This window comes from Seriola lalandi, unplaced genomic scaffold (genome assembly GCF_002814215.2).
Source record: "Seriola lalandi dorsalis isolate HSWRI2012SDOR001 ecotype SW California unplaced genomic scaffold, Sedor1 jcf7180002054661, whole genome shotgun sequence".
Taxonomy (NCBI): Eukaryota; Metazoa; Chordata; class Actinopteri; order Carangiformes; family Carangidae; genus Seriola; species Seriola lalandi.
In genome coordinates this window covers 5001-24171 of record NW_019525214.1, presented here as the reverse complement: position 1 = coordinate 24171, position 19171 = coordinate 5001, and the positions used below count along the sequence as shown (strand labels likewise).

The 19171-nt window shown below is 40.3% G+C and overlaps 2 protein-coding genes across 2 annotated transcripts in view; both read left to right on the top strand.

Moving 5' to 3' along the window:
* cpm (carboxypeptidase M) overlaps positions 1-13948 on the top strand; it is an 18989-nt gene extending 5041 nt beyond the window's left edge. Inside the window, exons 4-10 of the mRNA XM_023421056.2 lie at positions 5163-5335; positions 7180-7279; positions 7474-7579; positions 8207-8377; positions 9308-9460; positions 9966-10114; positions 10254-13948. Coding sequence (XP_023276824.1) covers positions 5163-5335; positions 7180-7279; positions 7474-7579; positions 8207-8377; positions 9308-9460; positions 9966-10114; positions 10254-10532 — 1131 coding nt within the window. The 3' untranslated portion in view covers positions 10533-13948. The remainder of the gene's footprint in view (positions 1-5162; positions 5336-7179; positions 7280-7473; positions 7580-8206; positions 8378-9307; positions 9461-9965; positions 10115-10253) is intronic.
* A 3561-nt stretch (positions 13949-17509) lies between these two features.
* LOC111665931 (overexpressed in colon carcinoma 1 protein-like) overlaps positions 17510-19171 on the top strand; it is a 4701-nt gene continuing 3039 nt past the window's right edge. Inside the window, exon 1 of the mRNA XM_087177916.1 lies at positions 17510-17777. Coding sequence (XP_087034042.1) covers positions 17720-17777 — 58 coding nt within the window. The 5' untranslated portion in view covers positions 17510-17719. The remainder of the gene's footprint in view (positions 17778-19171) is intronic.

Sequence of the window (19171 nt, the reverse complement as noted above, 5' to 3'; positions counted from 1 at the left end):
ACAGGAAAATCAAACCTCATACTCAGGTGTGCTGCACCTGTACTTTTGTTTTAGCTCAGATTCTACCATGCTAACATGCTAAACTAAGGTAAAGAACGCGCTAAACATTAGCATGTTCGAAGCAGCACTGAGCCTTAATGCCGCCTCACAGAGCTGCTGACCCTCAGTCCTGTTTCAGTCACATGGTCTTTAACCCTTTATCCGTCTCCTGAACTCACATTAGAGTGATGCTCACATCCACGTTGGAATAACCACGAACAAGTGGCTGTGGTTACTGGTTGCTGGTTACTGGTTGCTGGTTATTGGTTAATGGTTATTGGTTAGTGGTTACTGCGCCGACGCCTACAAATATTAAAGCACCAGTGTGTGGGATTTAGAGGGAAGTTTTCATTAGTGTTTAATCACCTGTAACTAAGACTTGTTGTGTTTTCGTTCAGGACGAGCCCTTCGTATCTACACAGGGAGCGCCGCCATGTTTCTACAGTAGCCCAGAGTGGACAAACCAAACACTGAATCTAGAGAGGAGCTTTGGAGTTTTTGCGTTACCTAAAGAACCAACCTAAAAAAAAAAAAAAACACTGATCCGACAAATTTCAAATTTCATAAAGTGACACGTTCTGAAACAAGATGTGATTTTAACGTCTGGCTTTATCTGCGTTACACAATGTAAAAACCATTCACACATTTACGGGTTAATATGTGTTTGGTGTCGAAGCTCTGACCTCGTCGCTCCCTGCAGCTCTGCAGAAGAGCGATGATGAGAAGTTCAGCTTTGTTGATGCTGTAACCTCGTGTCTGACACTCTTCAGATCATTCTCTCTGCTCTGCTGCAGTCAGCAGATCCTGCAGGACTCAGCTTCTCACTGTGGGAAAAATCTGTGACCTGATGAGCAGCCAGAAGAGTTTAATGTCTGTTTGATTAAACACAAACATTAAAAATATAGAGTTTAATCAAATCAGATCAATGAATTTATAAACTGGCTCCTTTTCTGCAAAATAAATGTTGATAAATCTCCATAAGAAACAGTGTAAAGGAAACGCTTAAGGACCTCTGACCAGCATCTGGTTGCCCCGGTTACGGTCAATGCTTGATCACACTGCATGTGTGTGAAAGTCAATGGAAATGTCCTTAAATAGACAAGTCACGCCTGGACACACACACAGTCACACACACAGTCAGCAAACAGAGTCAGTGGAGTGTGTCGGTTCAGAGGAAACTTCCAGAAAAAGGCCTTTTCACTGCAGACGCACACACACACACACACACACACACACACACACACACATTGTAACAGCAGGAATGTAGCCTCAGTAGAAAAGTTGAAAAGGTGTCGTGTAGAGATCATTGTCTGCTGTTTGCGTTTGTGTGAGCAGTTTCCCAGAAAATAACTTTCTGTGTGACTGAGTTTATTTCCTGTGACACTGTTTTAAGATGAACACGTACATTACATCAGCTGGAACGCAGAACTGCACGCTTCGCAGTTTACAGGGTGTGAAATCTTCTTTAACTTACCAGCAAAAAGTATTAGATAAGATATTGAAATATAATAAACTTAAAAGATAAAAAACTCAAATAGTAAATACGTTGTGAATAAATGGCAGAGATGGGAAAATTATGGTTAAATGATTAAAATAGCAGGTAAGGAATAAATGGTTTAAATAGTTATCTGAAATCAATTATCCAGACTGGAGCGTCACAGCATCTAATGGATGGATTACATTTTGTACAGATGTTCATGGTCCCCAGAGAATGAAACCTGCTCAGAAGTTTCCCTTATCCTGTGAAGGATTTTATAATCTGCAGATATTTGTGGTTCCCAGAGGATGAATCCTAGTTAGTTTAGCAGGAGGCTAATGTCCATGTTATCAGTATCACATGTTATATGTCCATACACATCTGGTCAGAGACTGAAATATCTCAACAACTAATGGATGAATTGCCATGAGATCTTTTAGAGGCATTCATGGTCCCCAGAGGATTAACCCTAATGACTTTGAGTGGGTGGTGGCGCTACATAAAAACAGTCAGGGAATCACCAAAGTTTTCACTCATATAAATATATATGGAAGTCTTCTGGATGGAATGGCATAACTGGTTGTACAGATGTTCATGGTCCCCAGAGGATGAATCCCAATGACTTTGGTATAACAGCAGATTGATGCTAATGGTGTCAGAATCACATGTGATGCTTTCACAACATACAACTGTCCACATACTTCTGGCTATGCTGGTTGTGTAGGAAATGGCGTATCCATAGTTTTGTTTTGTTTTTTAACACATATATTGTTTGAACATCCGGTGGGAAACTTGTTGTTTGGCTAAAGGAAGCAAACGGCGTCCACGATTTAAAATCAAACCCTCAGAGAGAGAGAGAGAGAGAGAGAGAGAGAGAGAGAGAGAGAGAGAGAGAGAGAGATGTTCAGGAAGAACAGCAGCAGGAATGCAGTTTGTCTTGATGGGAAATAATCTGTTTGAGTTGGAGTTGTCTGCTAATGTCTCTGATCCTGGGTTTGTTTAACTGAAGTCTCTCAGCAGCTTTAATCTCTCACTAATTCAAGTGCAAACAGAGACGCCGCTCACTCCTCTCTCTCATTAACCAAACATGACCTTTAGATGAAGAAGGAAATGTCATTCAGTCGGTTCACTGCTTTCATCAAGGCTGAGGTATCTCATCGATGATTGGCGATATCTCAGTAACACCTCGAGGGAATTTCTTCAAATTTGGTACCAATGTCCGTTTGGACTCCAGAAGGAACTGATTAGTTTTTCATAGTCAACGGTGAAAGGTCAAGGTCACTGTGACCTCACAAAGCATGTTTCTGGCCTATCGAATGTGATATCTGAAAACCGCCTTGAGGGATTTTCTTCTTGGGTGGTTGGCGGAGGGATACAACTGTGAGGCGGTGATTGTAGTTGGGGATGTCTGTCCACATCACTGTCATCAATCATAAACCTTGAACCAGTTTATTCACATCTAATATTTCCTCATTTTTAAATGGCCCCGGTTATTCTGAAAACAAACTTTCCATATTTGAAGCCATCGGGGAAAAAAGCAAACATGTTCTCTTCGGCTTGGGAAGGTTTGTCTTTGAGTTGAGTAACTAATAAGCAGGAACTGTAAAAGCTGACCTGACGAATGAAGTCAGCTGGAAAAACCAAGTTCACAGATAAACTGAGTGACGTAACGGCGAGCGCCCACCGCCTTTCAGCACTTATCTGCTCACAGTATCCGTCTTGTTTTCTTGAATCGACTGTGAGGGTCACGTTGTGTGTGTGTGTGTGTGTGTGTGTGTGTGTGTGTGTGTGTGTGTGTGTGTGTGTGTGGTCAGGAGGAAATGAGGGCGAGCCAGGTTTCTTGTGTTTTCCGAGGACACTCAGCTCCAGACTGCACACACACCGTCTGGCTGTTATTGTTTGTGAGGACATGTTAACTCGGGTCCTTTGATCATGTGAGGCCCAACCTTCACTCACTGCGACGCTGAGCATCAGCTGACGTCCGCTAATGCACAGCAACGTAAACAACGGCGCACTGCTTTCATCTCGTTGTCTAAACTTGCTTGAGCTTGGAGGAAAAAACCACCGTATCCTCCCACAGCTGATCGGTCGGTTGCCGAGGGAGACGATGCCACATCTGATACCAAAGATATCAAAATGTTTTGGTTGTAACAGAATCCACCAACAGTCAACGCATTGTAACAAGTGAACAGCTGGTTTGGTTTGTTTGTTTAGATCCTCACGATACAACACACACCTCACAACACACAACAGGTAAAAACACGAGAGGTCGTCATTCATTAATGAACTCTTCTACAGAAGTTCTCCGAGCGCCGTATTCTTTAAATAAGGAACAACTGATCATGATTTGTTTGTTTATTTTATCATTTCTTTGGCAACGCCAACACATATAGTTCTGCTACTGGACTGTTGCTAAGCAACACGTGAACATGTTCCTGACCTGCACACTCGCCTACGACACGTTACCACATCATTCAGATCATTTAGATCAAATGTTATTTATGGGAATAAATATGAATCTTTGCAAAGTTTGTTACAATCTAAGAAAGATAACTGCCGCTAAGCGCTAATTAGCGGTTAACACCTGTGAAGCGGAGGGATACATGTGGTAAAAAGGCCCAGTGTTGTTCTATTCCATATCATGGAGTGACTCTCGTCCAATCAGATTACCTTGTCAGATCTAACTGTTGTGCAACCGTTGATGTGTTTTAAAAGTTTTTGGAAACAGTGGAGCGTTAATCTGGCTAACGATAGTTGTTAGTGAGACACATTAATTGTTAGTGGCGTTTTCATTGGATTTATATACAATAATAAAAATGAACAGTTTCATCCTGCGAGCACAAACTGTTTCTGTGTGACGGCAGCAGAGGAAGAAAAGAGGGAGAGACAGTTCAGACGAGTGATCGAGGAGAAGAAAATGATGGCCGGAGGCAGAGCTTGTCCCAACGTGTGTGTGAGAGTGTGTGTGGTGTCTTTGTACACACACACACACACACACACACACACACCTTTTCCCACCCTTCTCTCTTTCTCCCTCCTGAGGCGCTCATTCATTCATTCACAAAGTTTTTTGTTTTTTTCTAATTCTGTCCGTCCCGTCCAATCAGCCGCCGGTGTCAGAGAAAGAAACCAGCCCCGGCCTCTGACTCGTCTCCGGGTTGCGTTTCAGTTCCTCGCTGACTCACGACGTCGCCTCCTCCCCTCGCTCTTTCCATCCGGACAGAACATGCAGGCTCATCCAGCGGAAATGTCACGTCATGTCAAAAAAAAGAAAAAAAAGAAATTGATGTTGAGTTGAAATGAATGAATGAAAGTGTGAAACGGAGCCGCAGTGACAAGAGGAAGTTTAGTGATGGTTCGTGTGAAACACCAGACTTCATTCACTTTTTAATCAAAATAAGCCAAAAATCAATATTTAATATTCCTCCTTTTAAATTTATACTTTTCTCACTTTTAAAATACAATGAATTGGTGTGTGTGTCTGCACTTATTATTATTATTCATGTTATGGGACATGAATCTGTTTAAAAGCAAGTTACTGTAAAATAAATCATTACATTTTAGGGTGAAGACTTAGTTTGAGGTTTTAGGTTAAAGTTAGGAAAAGTCTCCAAAGTGACGGGAACACGGGTGTGTGTCTGTGCAGGTTCTCGGCCGAGTGCTCCTGCTCCAGCTAATTGACGAACTGGTGCACAGTTACCGTGACAACGAAACCTGGGCGTCGCAGTTACTGAACAGCACCCGCATCCACATCCTGCCGACGATGAACCCTGATGGCTTCGATGACGCCGGCACACACTGCCAGTACAGCCAGGGCAGGTACAGACACACACACACACACACACACACACACACACACATATTTTGGTACATTTACTGTTTTTGTTCAGTGGGTTGAGTTAATTTTCTTCATTCATCCCCATAAATTCGTCCATGTTGCACTTAAGAGTCAAAAGTCCCTTTAGTTTTCTTCCTTACTTTGGTTGCTAAGCTCTTTTGTGCAACAGTCATCTGACTTTAAGTGAATCCTTAAGTATAAGACTAAGAAAAGGAGAAAACCTTGAACGCTGATCTATTCTGACTCCTCTGACTCTCAGTGACATGTTCTCCATTTTAGGTCTTTATTTCCTCCTTTAACACAACGCCACGGTCTCGCATCATTAATTCGGGGGGTGAAACATGAAGGAGAAGTTAGATCTCGACCATCGTGTTTTTTTGGAAACGTTAAGAATGTTATTGACGACTCGTGTCCAAACACACGCCTGAGCCGTGACTCTGAAACATTACTGTGATTACGACTCAGAGACAGATTCTGACATGTGGGAAATGTGTTTCTATATTATCTCACTGGGCCTTTAAGATGATGAAGAAACAAACAGATCTGCTTCAGTTGTGCTACAATACATGTCAACGTCTGTGTGTGTGTGTGTGTGTGTGTGTGTGTGTGTGTGTGCGCCATACCAAATCTCAAAACAGGACTTAAAGGCTTTAGGCCGACATGTTTGTCGAGTATAGACTAAACTATGCGACGCTTCAACGCCCAAAACACTGCGATAAGCAGGAAGCCAGACGCACACAATTACAAAGAACAATGAGATAAGATAAGATAAGATAAACCTTTATTGATCCCACACTGGGGAAATTCACTTGTTACGGCAGCGTAGGAAACGAGGCAGAAGATAAAGTATAACAATAGAATAAAGTAGAAAAATAACAACTCAACCATAAATAAGAAGGTATGTACATAAGTACTTGCATTTGTAGAGATATTTACAAAGACATTAACATAATGTGCAAAGAGAGAAATAAGTGATGTGTTCACATTAAAACCAAGTATTGAAAATATATTGCACATTGGCATTATATAGCATTTTTAAAAATTGTGCAATGTTACTTACTTATAATATTATAGTATATATGTATTATACTTACTGTAATATACTTTAGCACATACTTTCTTTAAGAGGGAGGGAGCGGCTTTGAGACACTGCTGTGGAGTTCAGTTTGTCAGCCCTCGGGGGCCCCCTCCCCTAACAGCCTGGGGCCCCGAGCAGTTGCCTGCTGCGCCTCTGCAGAGATGCATCTCTCCAGCCAGGATGTGTCGGCAGAGTCTTCTGTGGCTCTTCATCTCCGAAGCTGCTGTATAAATAGAGATGCATTCACTTCCTGGACACAGCCAGAGGATCGTGGGAAACAGTTTTCAACACGAGTGCCTTGCTCAAGGGAGCCTCAGCAGCAGCTGCTGCGTCTCTAAATACACAAGTACTCCCAGTTATTTTGTCAGCAACTCACTTAGCTCTGGAAATCCTGAAACGCAAGTGAGTTGTTTTCTTCTAAGTGTTTTTTTAAATTATTTTAATCTGAAAACAGAGAGGCAAGAGAAGAACAATGGTGGTGGGATAAATTATTTATTTATTTATTCATTCATTTATTTAAGCACTTGCCTCTCAGGGTTTCTGCACTTAGTCTACTAGATGTCCAAATGTTTCCAGATGTTTAATCTACACTGATTTAAAAGCAGCAAAGTTTCATAGTTGTTTCTCATTTGTGTTTGAGGAACAGGAAGCGAGTCTGCTCACGTCTGACGCTAAACACTTCCTGTTGTGTTGTCGAACGGGCTCCCGGAGTTTAACTGAATATTTCTGCCTCTTCTTTCATTTCAGGTTCAACTATAACGGCGTCGACCTGAACAGGAACTTTCCCGATGCGTTCGCTGGTCTGCGAAGGCAACAGCAGGTTGACGAGGAGAAGAGGGAGGCAGAGGTATGTCCTTCAAAGTAAAAGCGCTGAAGTGTCATCAGCTAAATGTAATGAGAGTGTCAAAATAAAAGACTTTTTCATTATACCACCAAAGAAAACTGAATAATGTTGAAACATCGCACAGCTGATTCTTCTTACTGTCAACGAAAACCAACAATGAACTCCTCCTGACGTCCCGGGTGTGACGCGTGTTACAGGTCAGGGCTGTGATTGGCTGGTTGAGGACTGAGAGTTTCGTCCTCTCAGCGAATCTTCATGGAGGAGCGCTGGTGGCCAGTTATCCGTACGACAACAGCAACTCAGGTAAACAAAAAATATAAACATAATACAAATGTGTTCAGTGTGCAATATGAATGGAGGAATGTGAAATAGTTACAGTATGAAAAACAAGAATATGCGAGAAATGTGCAAGTAGTCTAAGAAAAGAGTCAATTTTTGTTTAAATTTCTTACTTTACCTGCATTTTTATCATATTTCATAATATAAGTTATTTCACAGTAAAGTGTCAGTGAGGCAGGTGTTGGTGTGACAGCGCCCCCTGCTGGCAGGACGCTGTCAGTCATTAACAGGGAGGTTTATTTTTTTATATTTAATTTAACCTTTATTTAATCTGGTCTCTTTTGTAAGTCTCTTACAAAACTTAAAGAATAGAACATATAAAAACAATGAATAAATTAAGGTACAAACTTAAAGAAAGACAATAAACTCAAGGGGAAAACTCGACTTAAACTGATTCCATTCCAATTCAATTTTGGCTTTTTTTATTTCGAAATCTAAATTTTATTCTTTAATTTATTCTTCAATCACCTCATGTATAAAATGTGTTGAACAAATAAAGTTACATTTAAACGTCTGCTGTGTGTAAGATTAGAAAATTAAAAACACAAAGTACAAAATACACAAAAATATAAATAATTTCTGTTTTCCCAGGCAGCGAGCTGGTGGGCGGAGCCAGCGTCACCCCCGACAACGACGTGTTCATTCACCTGGCCAAGGTGTACTCCCACAGCCACGGCTCCATGCACCGGGGCGAGCGCTGCGACGACAGCGCGTCGTTCCTCAACGGCATCACCAACGGATACCAGTGGTATCCTCTGGCAGGTCAGCACGCTGCCCCTGCTTCTTACCTCACCTGAACACAGCCAATCACCTTCACCTCACCTGAACACAGCCAATCACCTTCACCTCACCTGAACACAGCCTAGTGCTGATAGACATGCAGCTCTGAGAGCCGAACACAGAGGGAACACTAGGACAGGTTGTAAAGCTATCGACAAACGCTCCCACCTCCTGCGTGAACAGCGAACACACCTCACACTCCTCCACCACCCCGACCTTCTAACCTTTACTTCCTGTAGAGCTTCACGCTGCTGTGTTTGGATCAAGGTCGATCAATCATTGCTGGGAGCCTCCTCTGGTTTCCTGCTGCAGAAACCCGATCAACACGATCACCTGACAACCCGTCACCTGAGGCTCTGCATGAAGGACTCAAACGCTTCATTCTGTCTGTGTGAATTCATGTCAGATTAACTCTGCGCTTTTATTGTGAAAACAGAGACAGTAGTTTAACCTTACAGAGTAAAAGCCTATAATCTATAATTAATCAGAGTTAGGTTACTTATTTTCATGTAGTAATTCTCTCTCTCTCTCTCTCTATCTATATATATATATATATATATATATATATATATATAATTACACTATACACTCTACACACTTCAACACAGGTGTGTGGATTTACTACCTGGTGGTTTGGTCGTCCATATTTATTAAAGGCTTTTTATATTTAACGATCCATTTGAGCATCTAGAATTATACTTTTTTTAATTGACTGATAATAATCAATAGAAGTTAATAGTAGTTAATTAATTAATAATGAAAGGTGAACGCTCCTCTAGATACCTGTTATCTTTCTCTGATGTATTTCATTTTCAGACAAATGTATTGTTCCAGATGGTGTGTTTAATGTGTGTGTGTGTGTGTGTGTGTGTGTGTGTGTGTGTGTGTGTGTGTGTGTGTGTGTGTGTGTAGGTGGGATGCAGGACTATAACTATGTGTGGGCTCAGTGTTTGGAGTTGACTCTGGAGGTTTCCTGCTGCAAGTTTCCTCCAGTCAGAGAACTTCCTGCTCTGTGGACCCAGAACAGGGGGGCGCTGCTGGCCTTCATCCACCAGGTCCACCTGGGTCAGTAGCTGTCTGTCTGTCCACCTGTCTGTCTGTCCACCTGTCTGTCTGTCCACCTGTCTTGCAGGTTGTTATGACCCATAGTGAGATTTTGTTGCTAGACGACATCTAGTGGTCGTAGTGATGATGACAGGGGCAAAGGGACGTGGTATAAAGAGAGACAGAGTCCACGTCAGGAGGAAGTTGACGTGACACAGGAGAGCGGTGTGTTCGATTCCCATGTGAAACCAGCTGTTTGTGTTGTATCCATGACAACAAAGATCGTCTAATGTTGAGGAAGTTGCTTATTTTAACCCAAATCACCATCTTTTCCTAAACCTAACCAAGCCATGAACATTATGTAGTAACCATGGCAAAAGTAGGTACGCTGCTGTATCCATGACAACCGAGGTCCAGTATACACTACCTGCTGCCATAGGGGTTTGTTGATCTGTTTACGTGTTTACCAGGATCGATACTTAATAATCAACTCATTCAATCTGTGTGTGTGTGTGTGTGCGCTCAGGGGTCAAAGGTCGTGTGTTTGACAGTTCTGGCGTGCCGGTGCAGAATGCAGTGGTGGAGGTCAAAGGTCGCAGGAACATGTGTCCGTTCAGAACCGACCGACATGGAGAATACTACAGACTGCTGCTGCCGGGCAACTACAGCTTCACAGTAAGCGCACACACACACACACACACACACACACACACACACACACACACACACACACACTCACACAAACACACACAGAGTGGCCTCTAGTGGTAGAACTGTGTCATTACAGTCACACTGTGATGTCTTTGATTGACAGGTGACGTACCCGGGTCATGAGGTTTTGACGGAGACACTGAGCGTCCCGTATGGTCCTAGCCTCTACTCCGCCATGAAACACGACTTCCTGTTACAACGCACCCCGACTAACCCCACTCAAACTAACCTCACCCAAAGTAACCCCTCCCAAACTAACCCCACCCCTACCTGTAACTACACGTTACACGCTGAGGGAGGCGGAGCCATCACCAGGCCCACGTGGACAGGCGTAGTCGTGGCGCTCTGGTTTGTGGCGGCGCTCCGATCCGTGACGGACTGAAGTGGCCTGGCGCACGGCGTGACCTCTGGTCAGCAGAAGGTCGCAGGTTCAGTTCCAGCAGCAACACCTGACAGGTGTGCTGGAGAGTTTATGAGCAACGCTGAACCCTCGACCTGCAAGAAAACAAAACAGAACAAGAACACGTCGTCCTCCAGAGGTTTCTACAGAGACGTTTTGACGCCAGGATTTTGGGTTTACCGCCAAAAAGTCTCCTTTGAGAACAAAGGGTTGGCGCGTAAAGCCCTGGTCAAAGCATCATCACATCCTCGCAAAACAGAGCGAACAGGCCTTTTTCACTGGGGGCCATTTTGGGTCGTTGCAGCAGGAAAAGCACAGGTGTAAATAAACAAGACCAGGTCCAGACCCAGTCCTGACCACCTCTGGTCAAATCCTGATTTTATAACTGTGACGTCGTCTGACAAAATCACCAAACACATAAATGAAAGACAACAGCTTTTATTTACTTCAGCTTTACTACGGCTTTATTTACTGTTTGATATGTAGATTTGGTCGTAGTCGTTAGTACGAAGCCTCGTTACCGATGACTACTCTCTCTCCCCCCTTTAGTAATAACGACACATGGAATCAAAGTAGGTTATTTGCTGTAATGGAGGCGAGGCTCAGTGTATTTGAAGTGCTCCTCCTCTTCACTGCAGTTCCCGAGCAGCAGGGAAAACCAGAGCGGCTCGATAGACTGCGACTGACCAGTGGTGGAAATATAATCACTCAGTCAGTCAGAGACATTCATGATCACAGGGCTGCTGATGCGTTCCAGCCAAAAATAATGCTTCAGTTTCAGGCTCCTTCAGGGACAGAAACAGAGCGATAGTTAACGTTTCTAATAACACCTGTGCTTTCCCTCCTGTTATAGGTCAGAATATCTGGTGTAAACAAACTACAGCAGCTAGTTAACTTGGTCACTAACCAGACAATAAGTTGACAGTTTATACATTCAAACTATCCATTTATACGGGGACGGGATATAAAAGTCGATGCCTTTAGGATATACTGTAATAGCTTCCTCTGTTTTCGACTATCAGACTCTTTGTTTCCTCCACGGCGGGAATTCTCGTGTCCAAGGTTCAACAAAGTTGCACTTGACACTGAACGTTTGCACAGATTCATTCACCCCAGAATCTGATTCACGTGTTGCAGTCATTGCAGTGAAATATGTTTATTTTGCTGCAGAACTTCGCAGTTTTAAACGCTGCTGTGACTAAAGGGCCTTATAGTGATTCTCTCTGAGCCTTATTCCTCATGGAGAAATGATTTTGAAAACCTCCTGAGAAGTGAAATTACGTACTGAACAAATGTGGGAAAATATTTATTAACTTTACATTTCTGAAATAGTGAAAAATCTTGAAAAATCTCACAACGAAAATGTGCATTTTAAGGGAAAAGACAGAGGAAGAGAGAGAAAGATGCAACAATAATAGAAACACAAAGTGCAACTACACTGTCTTTTTCCTTTTTCACCCTCACAGGATCAAACAGGTTTTAATTTTGGTTTTCTTCCTCAAAAGGCAGCTGGAAGTTCACTGTATTTAAAGGGTCATGGGAGGAAAACGCTCCACTGCCTGAGGATTTTATCTTGAGATAACAAGAAGTCTTCCCTGCTGAGATGTTACAGCATGTGAAGGAGCGATAAGGTTCATTAGGTTTGGTGGAGCTGGGCTGTAATTTTATATTACAGCGAGGAGGAGCACTTTAAAATGAGCACCTTCAGGGACAGGAAGCTGTTTTTAGAGAGGCTCGTATTTAAACCAGAGAAAAGGACGTAACCGTCCTCCAGGAGGGGAAATTATAAAGACACAGGAAGCGATCCTGGTGACGCCACACATTACACTTCTGTCTGAACTCACTGAGGTGCGTTTGATTTATGTCACTAAAGAATCGTTCATCATTTCTGCTTATTTCATCGCATTCATATCCTACAGGACAATTTAGTCCAGTGACTTAGCTTAGCTTGAGACTCCATAGGGTCACAAAATCAGTCTGAAGGTTAATAAGATAGGAAATAATAAAATAATCACATTTCTTTAATTTTCTTTAGGTTTTTACTTAATTTCTTTTTTAGTTTTACGTCTTCAGGCCTCATTTACGCACTTTACCTCAAAAACAAAGCAGCCTCAGCTTGTGTTTCTCTGTAGCTTCTCAACAGTAGAGGAAGTTTTACTTCTTCTACATCTGCTTCAAAACCAACTCAACTTTATATTGGTAGAAATCAACAAAATACTCAAGTGACTTTAGAGATATAAAACATGAAATACACAAGCACAAACGTAAACATACAAAACAAATCAGACAAATAAATGATAATATAACTAAGGTTTATTTATAGAGTATAGAATAAAAATAAGAGGTAACAATGTGCTTCACAACGATAAAATAACAAAACAAACAACAAATACATTCAAACTAATTTCTCAAGATAAATAATAAAAACAATAAAAATAGAAACACAAGTAATAAATGTAAAAATATGTGAAATATATCAAATGAGTAAATAAACAAGCAACGAAATAATAAAATAAGTGTTATAATGTGAAATCAAATGTTATATGAATTTGATATTAAATTCATATAAATTATTTATATAAATTATATAGATTTACACTTTAAACTTTAAACTGAGTAAGATTAAAAATAACTCAAAAGCACCACCTGGTGGTGGAAGCTGTGCAGCACATCCACAAACATTGTCAACCTTGAAGTAACAAACGTGTTGTTACCTGGTTATAAAGCACAATTACAAATAAACCTGTCGACTGAATTATGCAAAATAAATAAATAGATAAACTTTCCAAAACAAGTATGTGTTGATTTAAAGGGTCTCAAGCCAAAATGGGCTGGAATCACTGGTTTAAATGAAAAAGGCTGGGAATCAAACCTGTGACCTCCATCTGTCTCTTCAGCCACAGCGCAGTATATTTTTATAAACAGCATAAAGACTAATGTGTTTCAAGTTCACAGCAGCTCCAATAACCAAACAACAGGTGTGATTGTTTTAACACAGCGAACTTCCTCACATCGTCCTGCTCAGCATCAGTCTGCAGCTCAGACTCAACGCAGTCGTCTTCAGGACTGAAACTCAGACGCCTTCTGCACATTTTCCTCTCATTTAAACTTTATTTTTGCCAAGTATCAGGTTTTTATACTTTTGTACTGTTTGATATTAAATGCTGTTCCATAAAAAAAAATCCTCTGTGCCATGTTGAAACTGCAGTGACTGCAGGCTTCAGTCACTCCTACGACGTCAGACCTCAGTGTAGTTTTAATGTTTCATTACGCTGTAAAACACCACAGTAGATCCTGAATCCTACTCTGAACTTGACCTGATGTAAACTGCCTGGTTCTCGAAGGAAATCTTATATTAAAAGCAAAAATAATAAAACTGAGAAGCTGTAATGTGTTAATCGTGTTGATGGTCTCGCTTTATATTCGATCTGTACTTGACTGAAAGTAAAGTAAATGATATCATGATGATGATGATTGTCAGTCAAGTAAATTATAAAATATTTATGGTCATTCAAAATTTTGACTCACTTTCTCAAATTCTGACTTAATGTCTCAAAATTATGATTTCAAATATAATCATGAAGTTTAATTTATATTCACTTTTGTCTAAATATGTGACTGTAAATCAATGAGTTATTACATATTGAGTCAGTTATAGTTCTAAGAACATTATGAGACAATATCAAAATGATTTCTTTTCTAACTGCTTATGTTCATTTTTAATGTTTATTATTTCATGTTTATTTTAATGATTTATAAGTTTTTGCACAAGTTTTCAATAAACATCAACAGAACAAACAAGACCTGAATTATCTTGTAAACAATCTCTATAATCTCTGTCAGTCACACAAGTTCTTACTAACGCAGTATTTAAAACTATGACCACCCCCACAGTCATGGTACGACCAGTGACATCACTGATGACATCAGCCAGAGAATAAAAGAGGGAAGTGTTTAGCGGCGTCTCTCTACAGTGACTACAGAGATGAAATGATGCTTGTCTGTGTTTGTGTTTGACCAAAACATATTGATGTTATCTGTAACAAAACAAGATGCTAACTACAAACAAACCTGCCTCAGTAAGTTTGTTCCAGTGGTAAAGATTAAGTTGGAAGTAACATAAGCTGAGATCCTCTGGACATAACAATTACAGTGTTAGCCTTCGCTCCTCTGAACCTCTAAATATTACAAGCTAAGGCTAAGTAATGCAGTAATGCAGAGCCAGTAACATTAATAAGACATTTTAAGGCTAGCATTAGCTCCTGAAGTTTCAACAGTGTAAAGCTAGCATTAGCTAAACCACTAAGGTTTCCACATTATAAGGCTAGCATTAGCTGCTAAACTTCTAAAGTTTGGACATTATAAGGCTAGCATTAACTAATACATTAGCCGCTAACCTTTAGGAAGTCTAGTCCTTTACACTTACAAAGATAGCTTTAGCTCCTCCTAACCTCTGATTAATACAAGGCTAGATGTAGCACCTTTGGACATGAATGGCTAGCCTTCACTGCTAAAGTACTAAAGTTTCGACAGTGTAAGGCTGGAGTTAGCTGCTAAACCTCTAAGGTTTGGCCAGTGTGACCTTTGGAAATTAGAAGTCTGTCATGAGCTGCTAAGTTTTGGGCATTACAGTTACAGAGATAGCTTTAGCTCCTCCTAACCTCTGATTCTAAGGCTTAAGCAGCTTTTGGTATCGCAAAGTTAACATTGAGCTACATGACACACTGCTAGTAACATAACAGAAAATGAAAAAAAAAGTCAGTAGCATTAGCTGCTAACTCGTGGAATGTAAAGCTAGCATGAGTTAGCACTGATGCACCTCAGGTAGCCCGAGGCAGGGACACGAGTTGAAGAGGATCCTGCTGTTTATGATTCATAGAAACAGATCGTTCAAGGACGTCTGCCCACACATCTCCCATTCAGCTCCACACAGACTCAGCACTGGATTCAAATTCATGGGTAGGTGTCGGTTCCTCCATTAGGAAAATATATAATTAATAAATGTGTGTTTGTTCTGAATTACAATTATCTTTCCCTTGTGTTGAATTTGCATCAGTTAGAGCTGCTGTGGAAGGAAAGGTTTGACTCTGAGTTCATTTCTGAGGGAAAAAAGTTAAACTGAAACTGTGTTTTTCCTCATTGAACAGATGGTGCAATCTGGGGAGAGCTGGGAACATGGTGATAGTGTTTCCTGCAGAACTTCTAACTACATCTACATTTATTTCTGTTTTTCTGACCTGTGTATGAGACACAGTAGAGATAAATATATGACAACACTGCCCCCTGTGTTCGTAGTGGAGAACTACACCTTTAAACAACAGCCTCAACACATAGTGTAAAGACGGCTCATGTTTTCTTCCTTCCTGTCTTTCTGCTTTTTCAGCTGCTTGATGGAGGGATGTGAATTGAGCTGCAGTTCCCATAATGCTTTGGGGTTGTAAACAAAGTATTTTGTTGCCATGGATTCAGTGAGACACACACACACACACACACACACGGTCTTCTTGGTTCCTGCTTCTGAAAATGGAGTTTTTCCTGGTTTTAAACTGAATAATCCTGAAGTTCCACTATTGATCAAACAAAACAAGTGATTTGAGGTTGTCACTTTGGCTCTTGGTGATTGTGATAATGAGCTTTTACTGAGAAAATATCCACCTAATTAATCCAGAATGAAACAGTCGTTTTTGTTGCGTATAAAAAATTGTGAAAACTCGCCTTTTGTTATTTTATAAATAATGATGAACCTGAACATCCTGAACATCCTGAACATCCTGTACATGCTTCATGTCTCAGCACACTGAGGCACTTTGTGATGAAAACCCTCGGCTTGTTTCCACACGTCATTTTCACTTCCTGCTGGAAACAACGTGAACACTCAATTACACTCTGAAAGTCACTTTGCTTTACCCTGTAATTGAAGTGAGTGCAGCAGCGTGTGTGTGTCTGTGTTCATGTGAGGGTCATGTGTGTGTGTGCATGTGTGTGCGTGTGTGTGTGTCTGTGTTCATGTGAGGGTCATGTGTGTGTGTGCATGTGTGTGCGTGTGTGTGTGTCTGTGTTCATGTGAGGGTCATGTGTGTGTGTGCATGTGTGTGCGTGCATGTGCGTGCATGTGTGTGCGTGTGCAGCATGAGTCACTTTATGTTGAGGCACTAAAGCAGCAGAGAGGAAGGAAACCGGAGCGATTGAAAAGTGATTTTGAGTGTTTCCTCTTCTCCTGCTGCTCGTCCTCCATCTTTTACTGTCGGGAAAGAAACACAGAGTCTGTTATTACCAACAATCACAAACCAGCACATGGTCTTTTTTTATTATTATTATTATTATTATTTTTATTTGCACAATTTGATTCAATTTAAAATAAAGTTAATTGTCCTGCAGGGGGCGCTGTAGTGACTACTGTTTTAATGTTGCAAACTAATTATCAAGATAAAACATGGAGGGGACGGAGGGAGTGATTTCTAAAACACAAAAACACAAGTTTCCTTTAAATAATGATAATAATAATAATAATAACAATATTGTAAGTGGACCAACAAAACATTTGCAAAACAGTCTAGTTTTTGATAGTCTCAGATATATATACATATATATCTATATATAGATATACATATATATCTATATATAGATATATATACATATATATCTATATATAGATATGACTGCAGTATTCTTACTGTGTGTTGCTACAGACAACAGTGTAAAATAAATGTGTGTGTGTTGGAGGAGGTTCGGTTTCATTCAGGTGTGTTTCCACCTGTGCCACACCTTTTTTAACACCCCCCCCCCCCCCCTTCTCCCACATCAGCTGTTTGGGCACAAACGGTCCAATTAAATCGATTCTGTCTGACTTTGATCTGATTCCTTCAAACTGTGCGGAGATTTAAAACCACGAGACACACACACACACACACACACACACACACACACACACACACACACTCTGCTCCCTCAGCAGCAGGGGTGAACACACTTTCCCTCCCTCTCTCTTTCCTTCAGTTTCCTCCTCCTCTTCTCTCTTGCTGTCGTTTTAATCCTCTCTTCATGCCGAGAGCTGCAGTGGAAACAAACAGAGAGAAGTGGAGGGAAAAGACGTTTTCATCCTCTTTCTTTCTCTTGTTTGTTTTTGTCCTTCTCTTTTCTTTTCTCTGAGGTTTTCAGTCGGATGAGAGATGGGATGTGGAAATTCCTCTCCAGCCACTAACAGCAGCAGCAGCAGCAACACGGGAGGTGAGACACTGACAGTGAAGTAATAGAATATATAACAGATGTAAATGTAAATGTTGTGTTTGTCTTTTAAAGGAGCAGCACCTGATGTTTTTGAAACATTTAAAAGCTGAGCGTTGTGTTGATGTTTGATTCTTCTTCCTGTTTTGGACTTTCTGGAGGTTGAACACGTTTGACATTTTGGACATAAAGTTTTCAGGGACTGATGAAACTGTGAAAACAGGGAGGCGACTGCACTTTGTTTCTGGTTTATTGTCAGGATACGATGTTCTTTCTGAAGATGATGAAAAGACGAGCGTCTGTTAAAACTTAATGTTCTTTTACATTTTTTTGGATGGAAAAAAAAATGAAATATTACTTTAATATAATGCATTTAAATCAAACCAGGAAGTGAGAATTGTGCTTTCTGTAATAACAATAATAAATAAATGTTGCACTACGAACATGAAAAAGACTTTTCTATCTTCAGGGAAAGTTTTTTATAAATATTAATGATAATATTAAACTCAGGATCTATAATTCTGCATTTTTCTGTCTTTCTGAAAACATGAAGCCTGTTCTTGGGTGACGTTGGTTACTATGGTAACCCTGAACTGACATGAATGCAGTTCACGCCTGTGAAGAGCAAGGCCTTATGGGAAATTTTCCCAAAAGACACTAGAACTCGTGAATGAAAGATAATGCAGTAAACGTCATTTCTCTTTAGAAATAGAAAGATAGAAATTAAATTTTATTTACTGAGTTAAAAGGTTTTTTTTTTTACATTTTTTATATAATAACAAAATGTATCAAAAAGTTTCAGAACACGATCAATTAAATTATAGATGATTGTTTTAGTACATTATAATGCGGCAATTTAAGCGGCTTTTATTTTGGTACACTGATCTTATTTTGGAAACCAATTTAATCATAATGTATTATTTATGTGATGATACAAATTTATGTAAATAGAATAAAATAACAGTTTATTTACATCCTTGTTTAGTTGATGAACCTGAGATCGTTCTCTCTGCTGCCACCTTCAGGACAAACTGAAAACTCCTCAAATCAATAGTTTATTCAGATTTTTATTCCTCAAATTTCTCATTATTATTATTATTATTATTATTTGAATAATGATCAGTCATATAAATGTATAAAAGCTGTTTGAGGGTTTTCCAGCAACGATTTTTGTTTGTTCTTAATTAACACGTTTTAATTCTTCAGTTTCTAATTGTTCTTGAGGTGTGTGTCGACCCTGACGTGTCTCAGCTGATAATTAATGTCATAATAATAAGAATCATAAATAATAATGATAAAAGAGACGTGAAAATGTCTCTGATTATTTTAAATGTAAAAACTGAATCAAATCAATGAAAAAGTCATTTAACGTTTAATCAGTTGATCGTTTTCATGTC